The 15,260-nt window shown below is 40.2% G+C and overlaps 1 protein-coding gene across 2 annotated transcripts; it reads left to right on the plus strand.

Annotated features, from left to right (window-relative positions):
* Window positions 1–255: 255 nt before the first annotated feature.
* LOC127935435 (catenin beta-1-like) lies at window positions 256–13,079 on the plus strand. Of its 2 annotated transcripts, XM_052533297.1 has the most exons (17): window positions 256–438; window positions 2,211–2,316; window positions 7,510–7,559; window positions 7,976–8,200; window positions 8,330–8,583; window positions 9,042–9,280; window positions 9,496–9,697; window positions 9,780–9,924; window positions 10,012–10,115; window positions 10,200–10,538; window positions 10,624–10,782; window positions 10,871–10,990; window positions 11,108–11,258; window positions 11,428–11,549; window positions 11,634–11,694; window positions 11,972–12,201; window positions 12,284–13,079. In XM_052533297.1, the coding sequence occupies exons 3-16, from the start codon at window positions 7,547–7,549 to the stop codon at window positions 12,175–12,177; spliced, it is 2,340 nt and encodes a 779-aa protein (XP_052389257.1). In that variant the 5' UTR covers window positions 256–438; window positions 2,211–2,316; window positions 7,510–7,546; the 3' UTR covers window positions 12,178–12,201; window positions 12,284–13,079. The 2 variants fall into 2 exon arrangements, with proteins under 2 accessions (XP_052389257.1, XP_052389256.1); XM_052533296.1 differs by lacking the exon at window positions 2,211–2,316.
* The last annotated feature ends 2,181 nt before the right edge of the window (window positions 13,080–15,260 follow it).

Consider the following 15,260-nt stretch of genomic DNA (forward strand, 5'->3'; position numbering starts at 1 on the left):
GGACGCACCTCGTTCTTCCTGTAGCTGCTATATTACTCCGCGCATACCACATTCCCAGTGTCAACTTAATAAAAATCATCTAGACCTCAGACGAAGCACTTGAAATAAAGTATAGTTTTTGTTGATTATCAATTGTCACTTTATACCTATAATACTAAAGCTTAGCTCCCTGCTGGACTGAGCCGCTTCTGCGCTCTATTTTCTTGGGTGCGGTAGGATACATGAACTGCATTCCTCGTATAAGATCTGCGTCTGAGCGACGCCATTTTAACTGAGGTCTAGATTCACATCAGCGCGGAAGGTTTGCCGCACCGCTAACGTTGGAGAACAGCAACCCGTCCGGGAATCTCACCGGCTGGCTGTTTCATTCCTATTAGGATACCGACGTGTTGGTCAGGCTTTGCCGGCCAAACAAAGGGATTGGTGTTTTAATTTCAGGTAAGCTTTAAAAATGCGGAATGATTAAATTCCTAAGTTAATAGTTTGGAGATTTGAGCATCAGGAGGATCTTCCCAGGTTTTTCCATGGTAACGTTAGACTTGAGGCTGGATCTCCCTTCCGCGACCTGGGCATGTAAAAACCCCTCTGATAGGTTTTTGCTCTTTGTTTTATGCTAGTTTTCCTTTAAACTACAGGTGTATGCACGATACAAATTGACTCTTGTGTTTGTTTACGAGAGCTCCGCAAACACTGGCTTATGTTAGCTAAGGTTAGCTTTCATTCACTTCTATGTCTCGAGCAGCGAGCTAACAGTAAACCAGCAGATCTCAATCGATAAACTAGAATATTGATTAATACACAGGATTTCAACAGGGACTCCCCATGTTGGTTCCACACTCATATTTTACCGTTGTTCACGATGATTAACTGCATCGTGGTTCAACGTGAAGTTCTTAAGTCAATCTGAGGTTGTTCAAATAGTCAAAAGTATAACGTATTATTGGGCTGGGTTAAAATTAGATCTTTAAAGTGGCTTAAAAGATAAAAGTGTTGCTGGATGGGTTGTCAATTCCATTATGATTTGTCAGGAAAGAGCAAGTCTTGTTACACGAATTATCCTGGTTTAGATTCAGTGGGATGTTATAGTTTGTCACATTTCTCTGTCATCCCTCAGGCGGGTATTTAAGTTCGTTTTAAACGGAGTCGAAACATTTCAAGGTTCATTACTCTATCTCGAAACAAAGGCCCCGATGGCCGAATTCCTGCGTGCTTTAAGGAGGAGCTCGAGTTTCTCTGCTCCCAGAGCCTGGAACAGCTGTTTCACACACTGTAGTTAGACGTACCCACCTTGAGAGGCACGGCAGAGCTGACCTCAGATCAGCCGCCGTGCGCGTCTCCGCTGGAGGAAGTGTGGGCGGAGCTAATATCCGACTGCTGCGTGCGTTTTGGAAACTGAAGAGGTCGAAACTTTTCCACGATTACGCGCGTGTGTTTGCGTTTTCAGCGGCTAGCGTATCTCGGGTTTCGTACCTGTGCGGGAAATACCCGCAGTAGTCTGTTTCAAAACAACATCGGTTTTCTCATAAGACAGAAATGGTAGTTTTATGGAAGAACCCGTGAAAGTGATCCACTTTGGAACATAACATGACTTGTTTACTGTGGATGTATTTACTTTTAAGTTAAATGCACTCATGTAATAGTTAGACGTATGTTTGCTATTGTGAATATCATATCAAATATTTTTCAACAAGATTTTTTAAAGAAATTCTTTGTTTCAGAAGTTTATGACGTTGGCAAATATCCACGTTTTCTTTTTTTCTTTTTTTTGTTGTTGCTTTCATTGTATTGAAAAAGATTCAATGAAGCTGAACTCTGACTTCTAAATAGATAAAGATACAAAAGCGTTATGCAGTTATGTCATCGATGCTCAAGCTCTATAAAGTCTGTATACTGATTGGATGTAAATATTTTTATTATACATATTTTTTTCCCTTAAATTGATTGCAATTGTTTATTTAATTATTTATCTTATTTTGTGTCATTGTCAAATACTAAGATTTGGAGCAACATGAGTGTAAATGACTAAAAGGCTCTTAAAAGGGCGATCTTTTCAAAATAGCTGGAGTACCACTTCTTGAATAGCTGATGTAAACCGCTTCACTCGCACCAGCCCTGTGCAGTAACATTTCGGCATGTTAACAGGATACAGTGAATAAACTTTAAACGAGGCAATTAAGATGGCTAATCAAGCTCCTTCCTTTACTTTGAAGGTTCAGTTTCCAAATCCGTCCCATAATCACACAGTGATTCGTCTGCACGTCCGCCTCCTGTGCGCCTGTAAGGAATGCTGACTCTGGTGCCACAAGGAAAACCCTGGTTCGTGTCTGACTCCCTTCAGTGTTTATTGTCTGGTAAATTAATTCCCGGTCAGTCTCGCCACTGTAGAGGACTATGCATACGTTTTGCATAAACTACCACAGCTGCCTCCGTTTGCTCTCAAATCAGATCCTCTGTCTTCACATGCTGCACCCTTAAAAAGCCTAATTTATTAACATTGGCACAGCTTCACAGCACTTTATTTCCTGCTAGCGGATCTTTCAGTGTAGGCCTGTATTTGAAGTGCTGTATCTTGTGTCATGCAGAGACACACACACACACACACAGAGGAAAGAAATGTCCAGTGCTGACTGCAGGATGTTATCAAAAGCAAGGTTTCCTGTATGTGAAATCAGCTCTTGATGTTATATCTTAGAGGTCATGTCAAAATATTCTGTACTGTAGTGCTTTAGAATGCTGTTTGGACCAAGGTGTGTCCGTTTTTTTTTCTTCTTTTTTTCTTTTCTTTCTGGTGACTGTGTAAAGGATGATTCTGCAGCTTCATCATTAAAAGATGTTCTCACTCGGCCGTATGTTCTCAGACATCCTGGATGCTCATCCAGCTGAGAACCAGCACTTTATCTCTGGAGTGTGTTACTTGAGCTGTGTTCTGAGTCTCTGCACCCGTTACTGTGGGACATCTGTAGAAGATCAATTCGCTTGACAAATTTGTTAATTTGGAATAATCTGCAAAGTGGTCAAATGTCAGATTTTGGCTTTAAAAATTTAGGTGTTTTCTTTACGCTTATTCATGTTTTATAGTTCTTTACCAAAAAAGTAGGCATATTTCAGAATATACTTGTGTAAATGATTATAATTGTTATTAATTTAGTTTTTTAAATTTAAAGTATACAATACAATTCAATGAATTTAAGTTTGTAGTAATTGACTCCTTAATTTCAAAATTATTTATATATATATATATATATATATATATATATATATATATCAGGGCCTGAATTTCGTTTTTTAAACTGGGGGGGAATTCCCCCCTTACATGGGTCACATGGGGGGGATCTAAAGATTATGGGGGGGAGAATAACTTTTGATGCATCAGTCTAATTTAATCTAATTAAATCTAATTTAATCATGTTCATTTATTAATATCTACAGATTTGTATGCATGAATTGTGCATTTCCAGTTCTCAAATCAGTTAACAAAAAAAAAAAAAAACTTTATACAAAATACATCATGCTCTTCAAATTGACATTAAGACCTCTGTTTAAACTAGGCCTATGTCTATTTCAGTTCATGTGTTTCAGTTCAGTTCAATTCTTTGCTTTTTTTTTTTTACTTTTGATATTGATATCGTAAATTGATATTAAGAACTCAGTTTAAACTATAAGTATTTATGTCTTTCATTTCAGTTCTATTTCAGTAAATTTTTTCCATTTCTTTTTTTCATGTGACTTATTCTAAGTTTCTCATCTGTCTCCTCATCTTCATTTCTTTCCATTTGATGATGGCTCTGTTGAAGTCAATCTGCTCAAGGGAAGGTCCAAGCTCTGAAATGATCATTAGATTTGTGAGACTTGTATTATTCAGTGAATTTCTGAATTTAGTTTTGATCCTGTTTTGTGAGCTGAATCCACGTTCACACGACACACTCGCTACTGGTATGACCATGGCTGTCTTAATGAGTTTCTCCATTTCAGTGAAAACTTTTTTCTTTGGATCGTGATCTGCATCATCCGAACTTGTCTTTCGCTTCAGCCAACGGTCCATATTTAAACTACTACGCTAACCAAACAATTCATTGTCTGTGGCCGTGTTTGTGCGCGCGGGAAATATGCTTCGCATAATGAATAGAAAACAAGGGGAAACGCGCAGTCACATGCTCAAACAAGTGGAAAGCTCGGGCGCGCGCGCCGCAGTCTCATTTCCACAAGCGCTTGCACTCTCGTGGCGTCTGTCGTTGCCATGCAACCAACTGCGCTCTCCATGATGACAAGAAGGATCAGCAAAATATTAATTGATTTCTAGCCCTTGCGTTAACTTTATTACTAGATATATTTATAGATATATTTATGGAGATGAAAAATAATAAAGGCGCCATGTACAGCTATGATCAGCTGTTCGGCCGAGCATTCAATGTTGTGACGCTGTAAGCTGATCAGTTGGTTCGTTGCTGCCGCGCTCTATCAATCGCACACTATAAAGAGCAAAATGTTTTTTTAATGTTTCAGTTTCGTTATTACAACGACAATTTGGAAGCGAATAATTTCTTCACAAACCGCTCATTTTGACTCAAAATGTTAGAATGCTGCACCTACACTTGATAGTGTGAGTAAGATCAGCGCAACGCAGACCGCTGCATTGACAGCGTGAAACATGATCTGTCTACAGCAGCCAGGGCTCCGCCGTTTACTGTCTATGAGCTCAGCGCTGAGACAGAAAATGCCGGTCCAGCGCTGATTGAGGAATTATATTCGAAAATAAAAGACAATTTGACATATTTTTTCTCGCATCTGTGAATTTATTTTTTAATCATTTGCTCTGAGATGAAGCAAATATATTTGTGCGGGAATTTCTCGCACTATAAAAGCTAACCTTGCGGGAATGGTTTAAATTATGCGCAATCCCCGCATTCCCGCACCGAAATTCAAGCCCTATATATATATATATATATATTCATTCTTCATAATAATGTTTTTTTTTTTTTTTTTTTTTTTTATAAATGATCTGGTGTTCAAATTATCCTTTTGCTTTGTTATTGACGTGCACTTGCTCCCATTGCCACTGTGTGTATATGTTCTTAGTGGTCAGCAGATATGCTATACAATATTTGGGAATATTAATTGGCATTGACCATGTCAGGTTGACTTTTATTTTAACTGCGTTGAGCGTTTATGGTGCTCACATTCTTTGTCTAGTCTACTGTTAGTTTACTAGTTAGTTTACTGTCGCTGTTTAAAGGGGTCATATGATGCGATTTCAATTTTATCTTTCTCTTTGGAGTGTTAAAAGCTCTTGGTGCATAAAGAAGATCTGTAAAGTTGCAGAGACTTAAGTCTCAAATCCAAAGAGATATTCTTTATAAAAGTTTAGACTCGTCTACAACCCACTAAAACATCTCATTCTAACACAGCCCCACATCTCTACGTCATTATGTGGAAAGATTTGCACAACACCGCTCAGATGTTAATGCAAAGAAAGGTGATGTACCTTGTATTCTCGTTGTAGAAGTAGTGTTGTTTTTGCCGGGATGGACTTGGCTTCATCGACTGTGAAAGCCGATCCGACGATCCACAGTGCAAAGTTGACGCATTTGCTCAGTGATGAGCAAAATATAGCGCTTTTCAATTAGCAATAGAAAAGCAAATGTTATAACTATCAGTATTTAACAAATATGCACTTATATAATTTAAACAAGGCCTTAAAGGATATCTGCATTGGTTATTCAAAAATGTATACTGGCTGAGCACTAGCTATTAGTGATGAATATATTAAGTATCTTCATAATTGTAAACATCTTGTACTGATCTCCATTGCCACGTGATGCTCTTCCTTTCCACAGTACCAAATCAATGCCTAGGATGTTTGTTTGCGGTCGGGTTAACCACATTGATGTTGCTGAAAGTGTAGTTTAGTTGGAAATGAGCCTTTCTGTTTCTCTTCATGTTGTCGCAGTACTTTACATTTAACCCCAATATCGTGACGCATATCAGGTCGTTTGAGGCTTGTAGGATGTGAGCTGATGTTCTCCGCTGCAGCAGGAAGCCAGATTTTGTCAGCGTTTCAGTTTCCAAGTCTTATCCGCTTTCTAGATGTTGTTCTGTGAAAATGCCCCCTCAAGTCAGTAAGCCTACTAATTAACCTGTTTCTACAGAAGCGTTTAATCTGATGCTGATTTATACCAGAAGATGTGTTGATTTGGACTGCTTTTATTAGTTTCTTTGAGCCGAGGAGGGCTGTTAGACTCATTTCATTGATTTAATTGCCGCTTGCCGTGCTGAAGGCCCATGCTGGAAGGAAAACTGGCCCTGAAGCTGACATGAGAGGTTTCCTATGGAAATAAAAATCGACCGCTCTGAATTGAGGCCAGCGTGAGGAAACTTATTTCACATTCTAAATGCTTGGCAGCTTTCGTTTTGTGCCGTTTTTTTTTTTTTCTGTTTTTTTTTTTTTGTGCTTCTAAATGTGTCCTCTACCCCATGAACTGGCATCGCTAGCCTCAGGCTCTGCACAAGACTCTGGAGAATTCCAGGCGTCTGAGGTTTAGAGAGGTCATTGTAGCACTGTGATTTAACTTCAGATACTTGCATGTTCTCTAGAAATGCATAGGAGGACCAGTTTAACGTATTAGAATGATTACTCCAGGCTTTAGCTTTGCCATCACAGGTAAAAATAAATAAATTCTGTTGCACTCTTATTCGCGTACTTTTGAATGGTTTAACGAGTGAGTCTTGTGTAAATACTCCTAAAATAATGTTTGTAGTTGCGTTTTAATAATTCATAATTTCTGTAAGTAGGACACTTCAGTTTGTGGTTTAGTATCTACTTTTTCCTCATTCACTTTTGCAAGCATTCATTTCCTTTTTGTGTGTGAATCTATCTACATGATAGGGTATGTTTGTTGTTTTTCAGTAGCTACATTTATCGGTTTCTGTAGTTATCTAAAAACACCCCCCACACCCCCTGAATATATCGTCGAGTGGAAGTTTTCAGCTTGAGTCACCTATAATTTCATACCTGGTTATTTATAACCTGAAAGTTTGGGTACGCATTTTATTGTACAATTTAAAACTTGTCTAAAACTGATCTGATTTCATGAAGTTAAGATCCTAATAAGTAACTTAAGGTCATTGTGGTTCATGTCCTCGGGCTGTTTATTATCACAAAATGTGTAGTACTTGATGCTGTATTGTTCTCATTAGCTTTGGATGAATGAAGCTGACTAACCCCCTCAGCATGTTTTTACTGGCATTGCCTAGATGACTCACCATCCCGTCTCCCTCTCTCGACTTCTCGCGTGACACCCTACAGACTAAATGAGGGGAGTTTCCCACAGTGAACACTACCTTTAGGGCCTGTGATGTAGATGAAAGCCTGTTCCTCGCTTGTAAAAAAAAAAAACAAATGTGGCTGCTAGCTTGTAAAATGGACCTTATACTTGACCTTATGCTTGGCTGGTTCTATTATGTGGTTTTATTTTTGTCCTGATCAGCTTTTTAAAAATTCTTTCTCTGTAGATTTGGAAGTCGCTCAGGCTGAGGGATTGACGCAACGATGGCTACCCAGTGTAAGTATTTTTCCAAGTTAACCTGTCAGATTATCAGCATGTTTATCCAATGACTGTGCTCCTTGACACAGACACAAACACAGCTGAGCTGAGAAAGAACTCAAAGACCGAAAATATCAACATGGTTGCTGTCTAATACCACAGCTAACTCTTTGGATCAGATTTAGCATTTGACTGCAGAATTTAAATAGTTTTATTTTTATTTTATAGTGAGAACTACAGCAAATTTCAAACTAAAAGGTCTTAATTGTAAGAGTTTTTTCCATTTGCTGATTTGGCAATAAAAAATAGCCAAGGAAAAATTATTTTGGTTCAGAGAGGTATAGGAATATTGCACGATCAGGAAACTTAAGAGTAGATCCAAACATGAATGAATGAAAGAAAATGAATGTCTGACTTTGTCTTATGTCCTGTAGCTGACCTTATGGAGCTTGACATGGCCATGGAGCAGGATCGTAAAGTTGCTGTCAGTCACTGGCAGCAGCAGTCCTACCTGGATTCAGGTATTCACTCTGGGGCCACCACCACAGCGCCGTCTCTGTCAGGCAAAGGCAACCCTGAAGAGGAGGATCTGGACAACCAAGTGCTGTATGAGTGGGAGCAGGGCTTCAACCAGCCCTTTACACCTGAGCAGGTCCCAGGTATGTGGCTGTGTTAGCTTACAACACACTATGATGCTCGTATTCGGAAAAAGTGGAAGCCATATATTTTCAGTCTTTCTGTTTTCCTGCCTGCTTCCTGTCTGGCTAATCACAAACTTCCTCTCTTAGACCTGGATGGGCAGTATGCCATGACCCGTGCACAGCGTGTCCGTGCTGCCATGTTTCCTGAGACTCTCGATGAGGGCATGCAGGTCACATCCACCCAGTTTGACTCTACGCACCCCACCAATGTGCAGAGGCTGGCTGAGCCTTCACAGATGCTCAAACATGCAGTTGTCAATCTCATTAACTACCAGGATGACGCTGAACTGGCCACCAGAGCCATCCCTGAGCTCACCAAACTTCTCAACGATGAGGACCAGGTTAGAAACGTCCCAATACTACATGCTTATTCTCTAAAGATGTTCTTAAGCCATCAAATTTGCAATTTCCTTTGACAAGGTGTGCATTCCTGTTTCAGGGAAACATTTGCATCTAAAGCTAAAAATAGAAAATCTTTTAGCAAAGAGAGCCTTCATTTTGAGATTATTTTTAGCCATATAGTGACCTGTAATTTGAAGCAATGACAGTGCTGTCTGAATCCCCATAAGTTTTGTTTTTGGATGTTGTCATTTGCACAAGCTAGCGGTTTCCTGTTGGCAGATCTGAGATTGGTAGAGAAAGTCACTAGTTTGAAGAGACCCTTAAAAGATTTCTGCATTTCACAAGCAAATAAGTCACTTAACATTTCTCTGGTTGATCAGTGTCTGATATGCACTGGTAAATGACAAGTAGGCAAATTCCAGCTATTTTTAAATCTCCCTTCACTCTTCCTGTCCAGGTGGTGGTGAACAAAGCCGCAGTGATGGTGCACCAGCTGTCCAAGAAAGAGGCCTCTCGCCACGCCATCATGCGCTCTCCCCAGATGGTGTCGGCCATCGTGAGGACCATGCAGAACACCAATGATGTAGAGACGGCCCGTTGCACTTCCGGCACCTTACACAACCTGTCCCACCACAGAGAGGGCCTCCTCGCCATCTTTAAATCAGGAGGAATTCCTGCCCTAGTCAAGATGCTGGGGTAAGAGCACCAAAGTAGAAAAGCCATGGGTTTTCAAAACCCTTGAGTATTAGTGTTGCTTGGAAATGCCTGAGAAGCTGGTGATACGAAACGCATATGCTTTAGTCTCGAATTAATGAATTTTAACATGTGAAACTGAATATTTTATGCTTCATTGCTTGTGCTTGCTTGTACTAGTTCTCCACTAAATGGGCCTTACATTATTTTGTTTCCAGGTCCCCTGTTGATAGTGTGCTGTTCTATGCCATCACCACCCTTCACAACCTCCTGCTCCATCAGGAAGGTGCTAAAATGGCTGTCCGTCTAGCTGGAGGACTTCAGAAGATGGTGGCCCTTCTCAACAAAACCAATGTCAAATTCCTTGCCATCACCACAGACTGCTTACAGATCCTGGCATATGGCAACCAGGAGAGCAAGGTACATACAGCATTGGTCTTGGTGTTTGGGGGAAAAAAAAAATATGTTAGATGTTGATTTGTCTCAACTCTTGCCTCCACAGTTGATCATCCTGGCCAGTGGAGGACCTCAGGCTCTGGTCAACATCATGAGAACATACACGTATGAGAAACTTCTCTGGACCACAAGTCGTGTGCTCAAGGTGTTATCTGTCTGCTCCAGCAACAAACCTGCCATCGTTGAGGCTGGTAATTACTCGCCTGCTTGTATCAATTACTTGTGCGTTCAAGTATGTCATGTCAGTGTCTCATCTTCTGTTTCCTTGTGCTTTTCAGGTGGCATGCAGGCTCTTGGCCTTCACTTGACAGATCCCAGTCAGCGACTGGTTCAAAACTGCCTCTGGACTCTTAGAAACTTGTCAGACGCTGCCACCAAGCAGGTCAATCCATGCAAACCATCAATAGTTTGGTTTGTTGTCATTTTAAACAACTTATTAACTTAATTACATTTTTAATCTTTGTAGGAAGGGATGGAAGGACTTCTTGGCACTCTGGTTCAGCTTCTTGCTTCAGATGACATCAATGTGGTCACCTGTGCCGCTGGCATACTATCTAACCTCACGTGTAACAACTACAAGAACAAGATGATGGTTTGCCAAGTGGGTGGAATTGAGGCCCTGGTCCGTACTGTGCTCAGAGCTGGTGACCGAGAGGACATCACGGAGCCTGCTGTTTGTGCACTACGCCATCTAACATCCAGACACCAAGATGCTGAGATGGCCCAGAATGCAGTTCGTCTGCACTACGGCCTGCCTGTAGTGGTCAAACTGCTGCACCCGCCCTCACACTGGCCGTTAATTAAGGTACATTGGCAGTTTTTTTATTTATTTGCACATGATCTTTTTAAATATTGCACATTCTAGAAAGAGTCTTTCCACATTCTTCTAGGCCACAGTCGGTCTGATCCGTAATCTGGCGCTATGCCCAGCCAATCACGCGCCGCTCCGTGAGCAGGGTGCAATTCCCCGGTTGGTCCAGTTGTTGGTGAGGGCACACCAGGACACCCAGAGGCGCACTTCAATGGGTGGCACACAACAACAGTTTGTGGTGAGTTAAGTTTGGTTTTTGGTTTGGCATTTCATTTTTCACAAGTAAAGAAAATGTTTGACACTAATTTTCTGATCGTAATTTTCAGGAGGGAGTTCGTATGGAGGAGATTGTGGAAGGCTGTACTGGAGCACTTCACATCCTGGCCAGAGACATACACAACAGAATCGTCATCAGGGGACTCAACACCATCCCCTTATTCGTACAGGTATGACTTACTTGCTGATTGTCTATATTCACACATTCTACATGCAAGATGGCTGCCGTCTTTAGTCTCAAACCTTGTGATTTTTGAGTCTCTTAAAGTGCTTCTCTTGCTCTGTAGCTGCTGTATTCTCCTATTGAGAATATCCAGCGGGTAGCAGCAGGAGTGTTGTGCGAGCTGGCTCAGGATAAGGAGGCAGCAGAAGCCATTGAGGCAGAAGGAGCCACGGCTCCTCTCACAGAGCTGCTGCACTCCCGGAACGAAGGAGTGGGTGAGTGACTGCCCCTTGTTGACATACCATTCAGCATTATAACCAATAAATACTCTATACCAATGGAAAGATCTTTCCAGTTTTTTTTTTATGTGGATTGTGTTAAGAGTGGAAGGAGTCTTGGACACACAAGCTTTTTATTAATCATTAAATACTTTTCTCTGCATAGCCACATACGCTGCAGCAGTCCTGTTCCGCATGTCTGAGGATAAGCCTCAGGATTACAAGAAACGTCTTTCTGTGGAACTTACCAGCTCTCTTTTCAGGACAGAGCCCATGGCCTGGAACGAGGTACAAACCTATGCCTGCTCTCAGATTAAGACCATTAATGCACTATGAATCCATTTTTATAAACCAAAAATGTGTTTGTCTTAGACTGGTGACTTAGGCCTTGATATTGGTGCTCAGGGAGAGCCTCTTGGATACAGACCAGATGGTAAGACATTTAATTTTGTTTGTAAACTAACTTTATGTGGTCTGTTATCCTTTTCATTTCTTATTTAATCACTTATTAAATTTGTTTAAACATGTCCTTAAACAATTTGTGAACGTTTTTCAATTTAAATTGTTTAAAAAAAAATGTAACTCATAAAAAATGTTTTTGTTCTAATAAAAAAATTAAGAAAATTGGTTATTTTATATATAATTTTTATTGTACTTAAGTTTAAATGTTGTATTTAAACGATGCTCATGACTCCTCCTATCCCATTTAGACCCCAGCTATCGTTCTTTCCACTCTGGCTACGGCCAGGATGCTCTGGGTATGGATGGCCTGCTGGAGCATGAGATTGGAGGCCACCATCCTGGAGCAGAGTACCCAGTAGAGGGACTGCCAGACTTGGGCCACGCTCAGGATCTAATGGATGGTCTGCCCCCTACAGACTCCAATCAGCTGGCCTGGTTTGACACAGACCTCTAAACACTCACAGTCTAAGTATTGAAGGTAAGAGGAGTTTCAAAAACCTGTGTTCACTGCATTCTGCTTTCTGTTTAAAAATGAACAATGTACTTCTGTCTCTCCGCAGCTGTATGTTGAATGAATCTGCAGTTGTGATTTTGAAGAGTCGTGGAAGGTTTGCCAGAGGATGGGCTAGTGTTTCAGAAAGTGCCTGACACACAACACACACTTGTCGAAGATGAAAGGGAGTCTGATGGGGAAATGTTGGATATCAGTGTCCTTTATTGCTACGACCCCCTTTTTTTGTTTTTGCCCTGGATAGAAAAAATGCAAGTATGGAGGGATTGTGACGTGGATGCTGAGGAGTGCACATGAAAAGGATCTTTTAAGATGGAACTATTTTAATATTTTTTTTTCCCCCTTTCCTTAAATCAGCCTTTTCATGGTACTGACCCTAGCTCGGTTTTAAAAACCTTTGTATTCCATTTTTTTTATTCCCCTTTTTCTTTTCTATTTTCTTATGTGCTCTATAGTGTTAAGTTGTAGTGGACATGCCTCGTTGGTTTCTGGATCTTTATCATGTGCTAGTGTACAACACTAATCTCAGTTCCTATGTAATCTGACAAAGTGTAACAATGTGTAGCTTTTTATATGATCATTTAAAATGGTGGTTGTTGGGAGTTCAAAAAAAAATTATATGCATTCGAAGCAGTTTTCAATGTCACTTTTGTTCCAAAAAGGGTGTGGATGCAGCGTGGGTGGGTGTGGGTAGATGGGGTTTATGAGGTATACACAGAGACAGAAATCTTTTCTATGCTATCTGGAAGTAGTCTATATTGAAGCAACGTCATTGTTAGTCTGTGTGGCTTCTTTTGGGAACTATGGAGAATGACATGGCTAATCAATAAAAGACTTCTATTCCATTTGTGTTTGTGTGATACCTAAATATAAAACGCAATTGTTTTGTGAATTATATGGCACTTTTCACCCTTTCTCTGATATTACCTTAAAGTAATAATTGTGCTAAAATGAAAATTTGTTGAAAATGTACTCTCCTTCAGGCCGTCCAAGATGTAGAGGGGATTTTTTTTTTTTTTTTTTTGGTACAGATTTGGAGAAATTTACATCAGTTGCTCCCCAGTGGATGCTCTGCAGTGAATGGGTGCTGTCAGAATGAGTCCAACAGCTGATAAAATCTTCAAAAAACAAATCAATCATTAAGATGTTTTCAACCAAACTCTTGCTTCTGGCCAAAATAGGAGTTCCCTATCCATATAATTGCTTTCACTAGTAGAAAAACTGATCTTGTCTGAATCAGGAGAGAAATATGTACAGTTCCAAGGCATGGACTTTTTATCTGGAAGAACATTATTCTAGATTATGAAGTCGTATTTTGTCTAGAAGCAACGATTAAAACGCCTTAATTTTGTTTCTTACAAACTTGTAGCTTTTCACGTCACAAGACAATTGATGGACTGGAGTCCTGTGGGTTATTATAATGTTTTATCAGCTTTTTGGACTCCTATTCTGATGGTACCCATTTACTTCAGATGATCCATTGTTGAACAAGTGATGTTTTGCTAGATTTCTCCAAATCTGTTCCAATAAAGAAACCAACTCCTCTACATCTACACTGAATGGCCTGTGGCCAGTGTGAGTAAATTTTTAGCAGACATTTAATCCATAAAGTTCAATCTATTAAGTACAATTTATATTGACTATGTGTGGTTGTAAGATCTCTATAAACTTAAATGCATTCAACTAGGTCAGTTTTCCTTCTCTGCTGCCTGCCATTCTTTTGCATGTTTCTAGGGGCCAATAACATCTTTATGTCTGTGTGAAATCAAAGTTGAAGATTTATTATCAGTAAATCAGCCTTGGAGGGGTGGGGATGATTTCTGTTCTCTTATCTGAATGTGAGGGGACGAGGGCAGGCGATGAAATCTTTACTTGTATATGCATGCGGGTTTGTTAGCTACCCCGTTTTTGTAAATCGGGTCCATATGAACCTTGGATCAGAGAGATCTGGCCCCTTATAGAGTTACCATTTAAAAGATTGCATGTTTACAGGAAAGTGAACATTTTATATCTGAGGTTATCTTTAAGATTCTTTGCATGTTTGCTTAAATCCATATCCATACAAACTTTGATTGGTTTACCATTAAATAAGCTGTAATGCATCAGCATTTTAACTTGTGCTCTGGAGGTTTTATGAACGTCTCCATTTTCTGCCTCTTCACCTCTTTTTCTGTTGTGAGAGGAATTTCACTGAGGCTTTGCCAAACGGCGGCTGTAGTTTGAAGTGTTGCCAGAGCGCTTTGTGCTGAGCAGCCCTCACCGCCTCCACAAAAACACACTCATCCCCCTCTTCAGATAAAAGAGAGGGGGATGGATTTGCCCAGTTTGGACAGGGGGCAGGGCAACATGTCTTTACAATGGACTTATACAAGCCTGGAAAGTACAGGGCCCAATTTAAAACTCAAATGATCTTGACCTATGTTTGGGTTTTGTTCAACTTTAGTCATTAGTGGTTACATTTTTCAAAAATGTCTTGGAAACTCTGTTTTACGTTAAAATATTATCATCTTTTCTCAGTTGTGGTGTCACCTCATCCAACATTTTTTGCCCCTAATAAAGTTTCCTAAATATATTTTTGTTTTAGTGTACTTGAGGGTGACAATAGTGTCAAGTGTTAAGAGCTTGAGATAAAGTATGAGCCGTGAACTGTGAAGAAATTAATAAACCCTACCATTCAAATTTCCCTGAAATGCATGAATATCCACTATTGTACATTTCATCTAATGGACAAATTAAAAGTGTTTAAACGTGTGCTTTAATGGAGTATTAAGTCCACAGGACAAAACTCATAGTCTAGACGCTCACATAGAAAACATAAAATGCATGCAAATGTAACACTTACTTAGAAGTCACATCGTCAGAACCCAGAAAGAGAAGGCATTGAATACGGTAGAAACAGACAACCCAAGAACTCTTTGGCCTTCCCTCCCACATATTCCCTTACCTCGAGGCAACACACCTGTGTGGATGTCTGTGTGTTTGAGAGAGACAGTCCGCGAGATCAAAGCTCATAGACACGTCATGAT

Source organism: Carassius gibelio, chromosome A19 (genome assembly GCF_023724105.1).
Source record: "Carassius gibelio isolate Cgi1373 ecotype wild population from Czech Republic chromosome A19, carGib1.2-hapl.c, whole genome shotgun sequence".
Taxonomy (NCBI): domain Eukaryota; kingdom Metazoa; phylum Chordata; class Actinopteri; order Cypriniformes; family Cyprinidae; genus Carassius; species Carassius gibelio.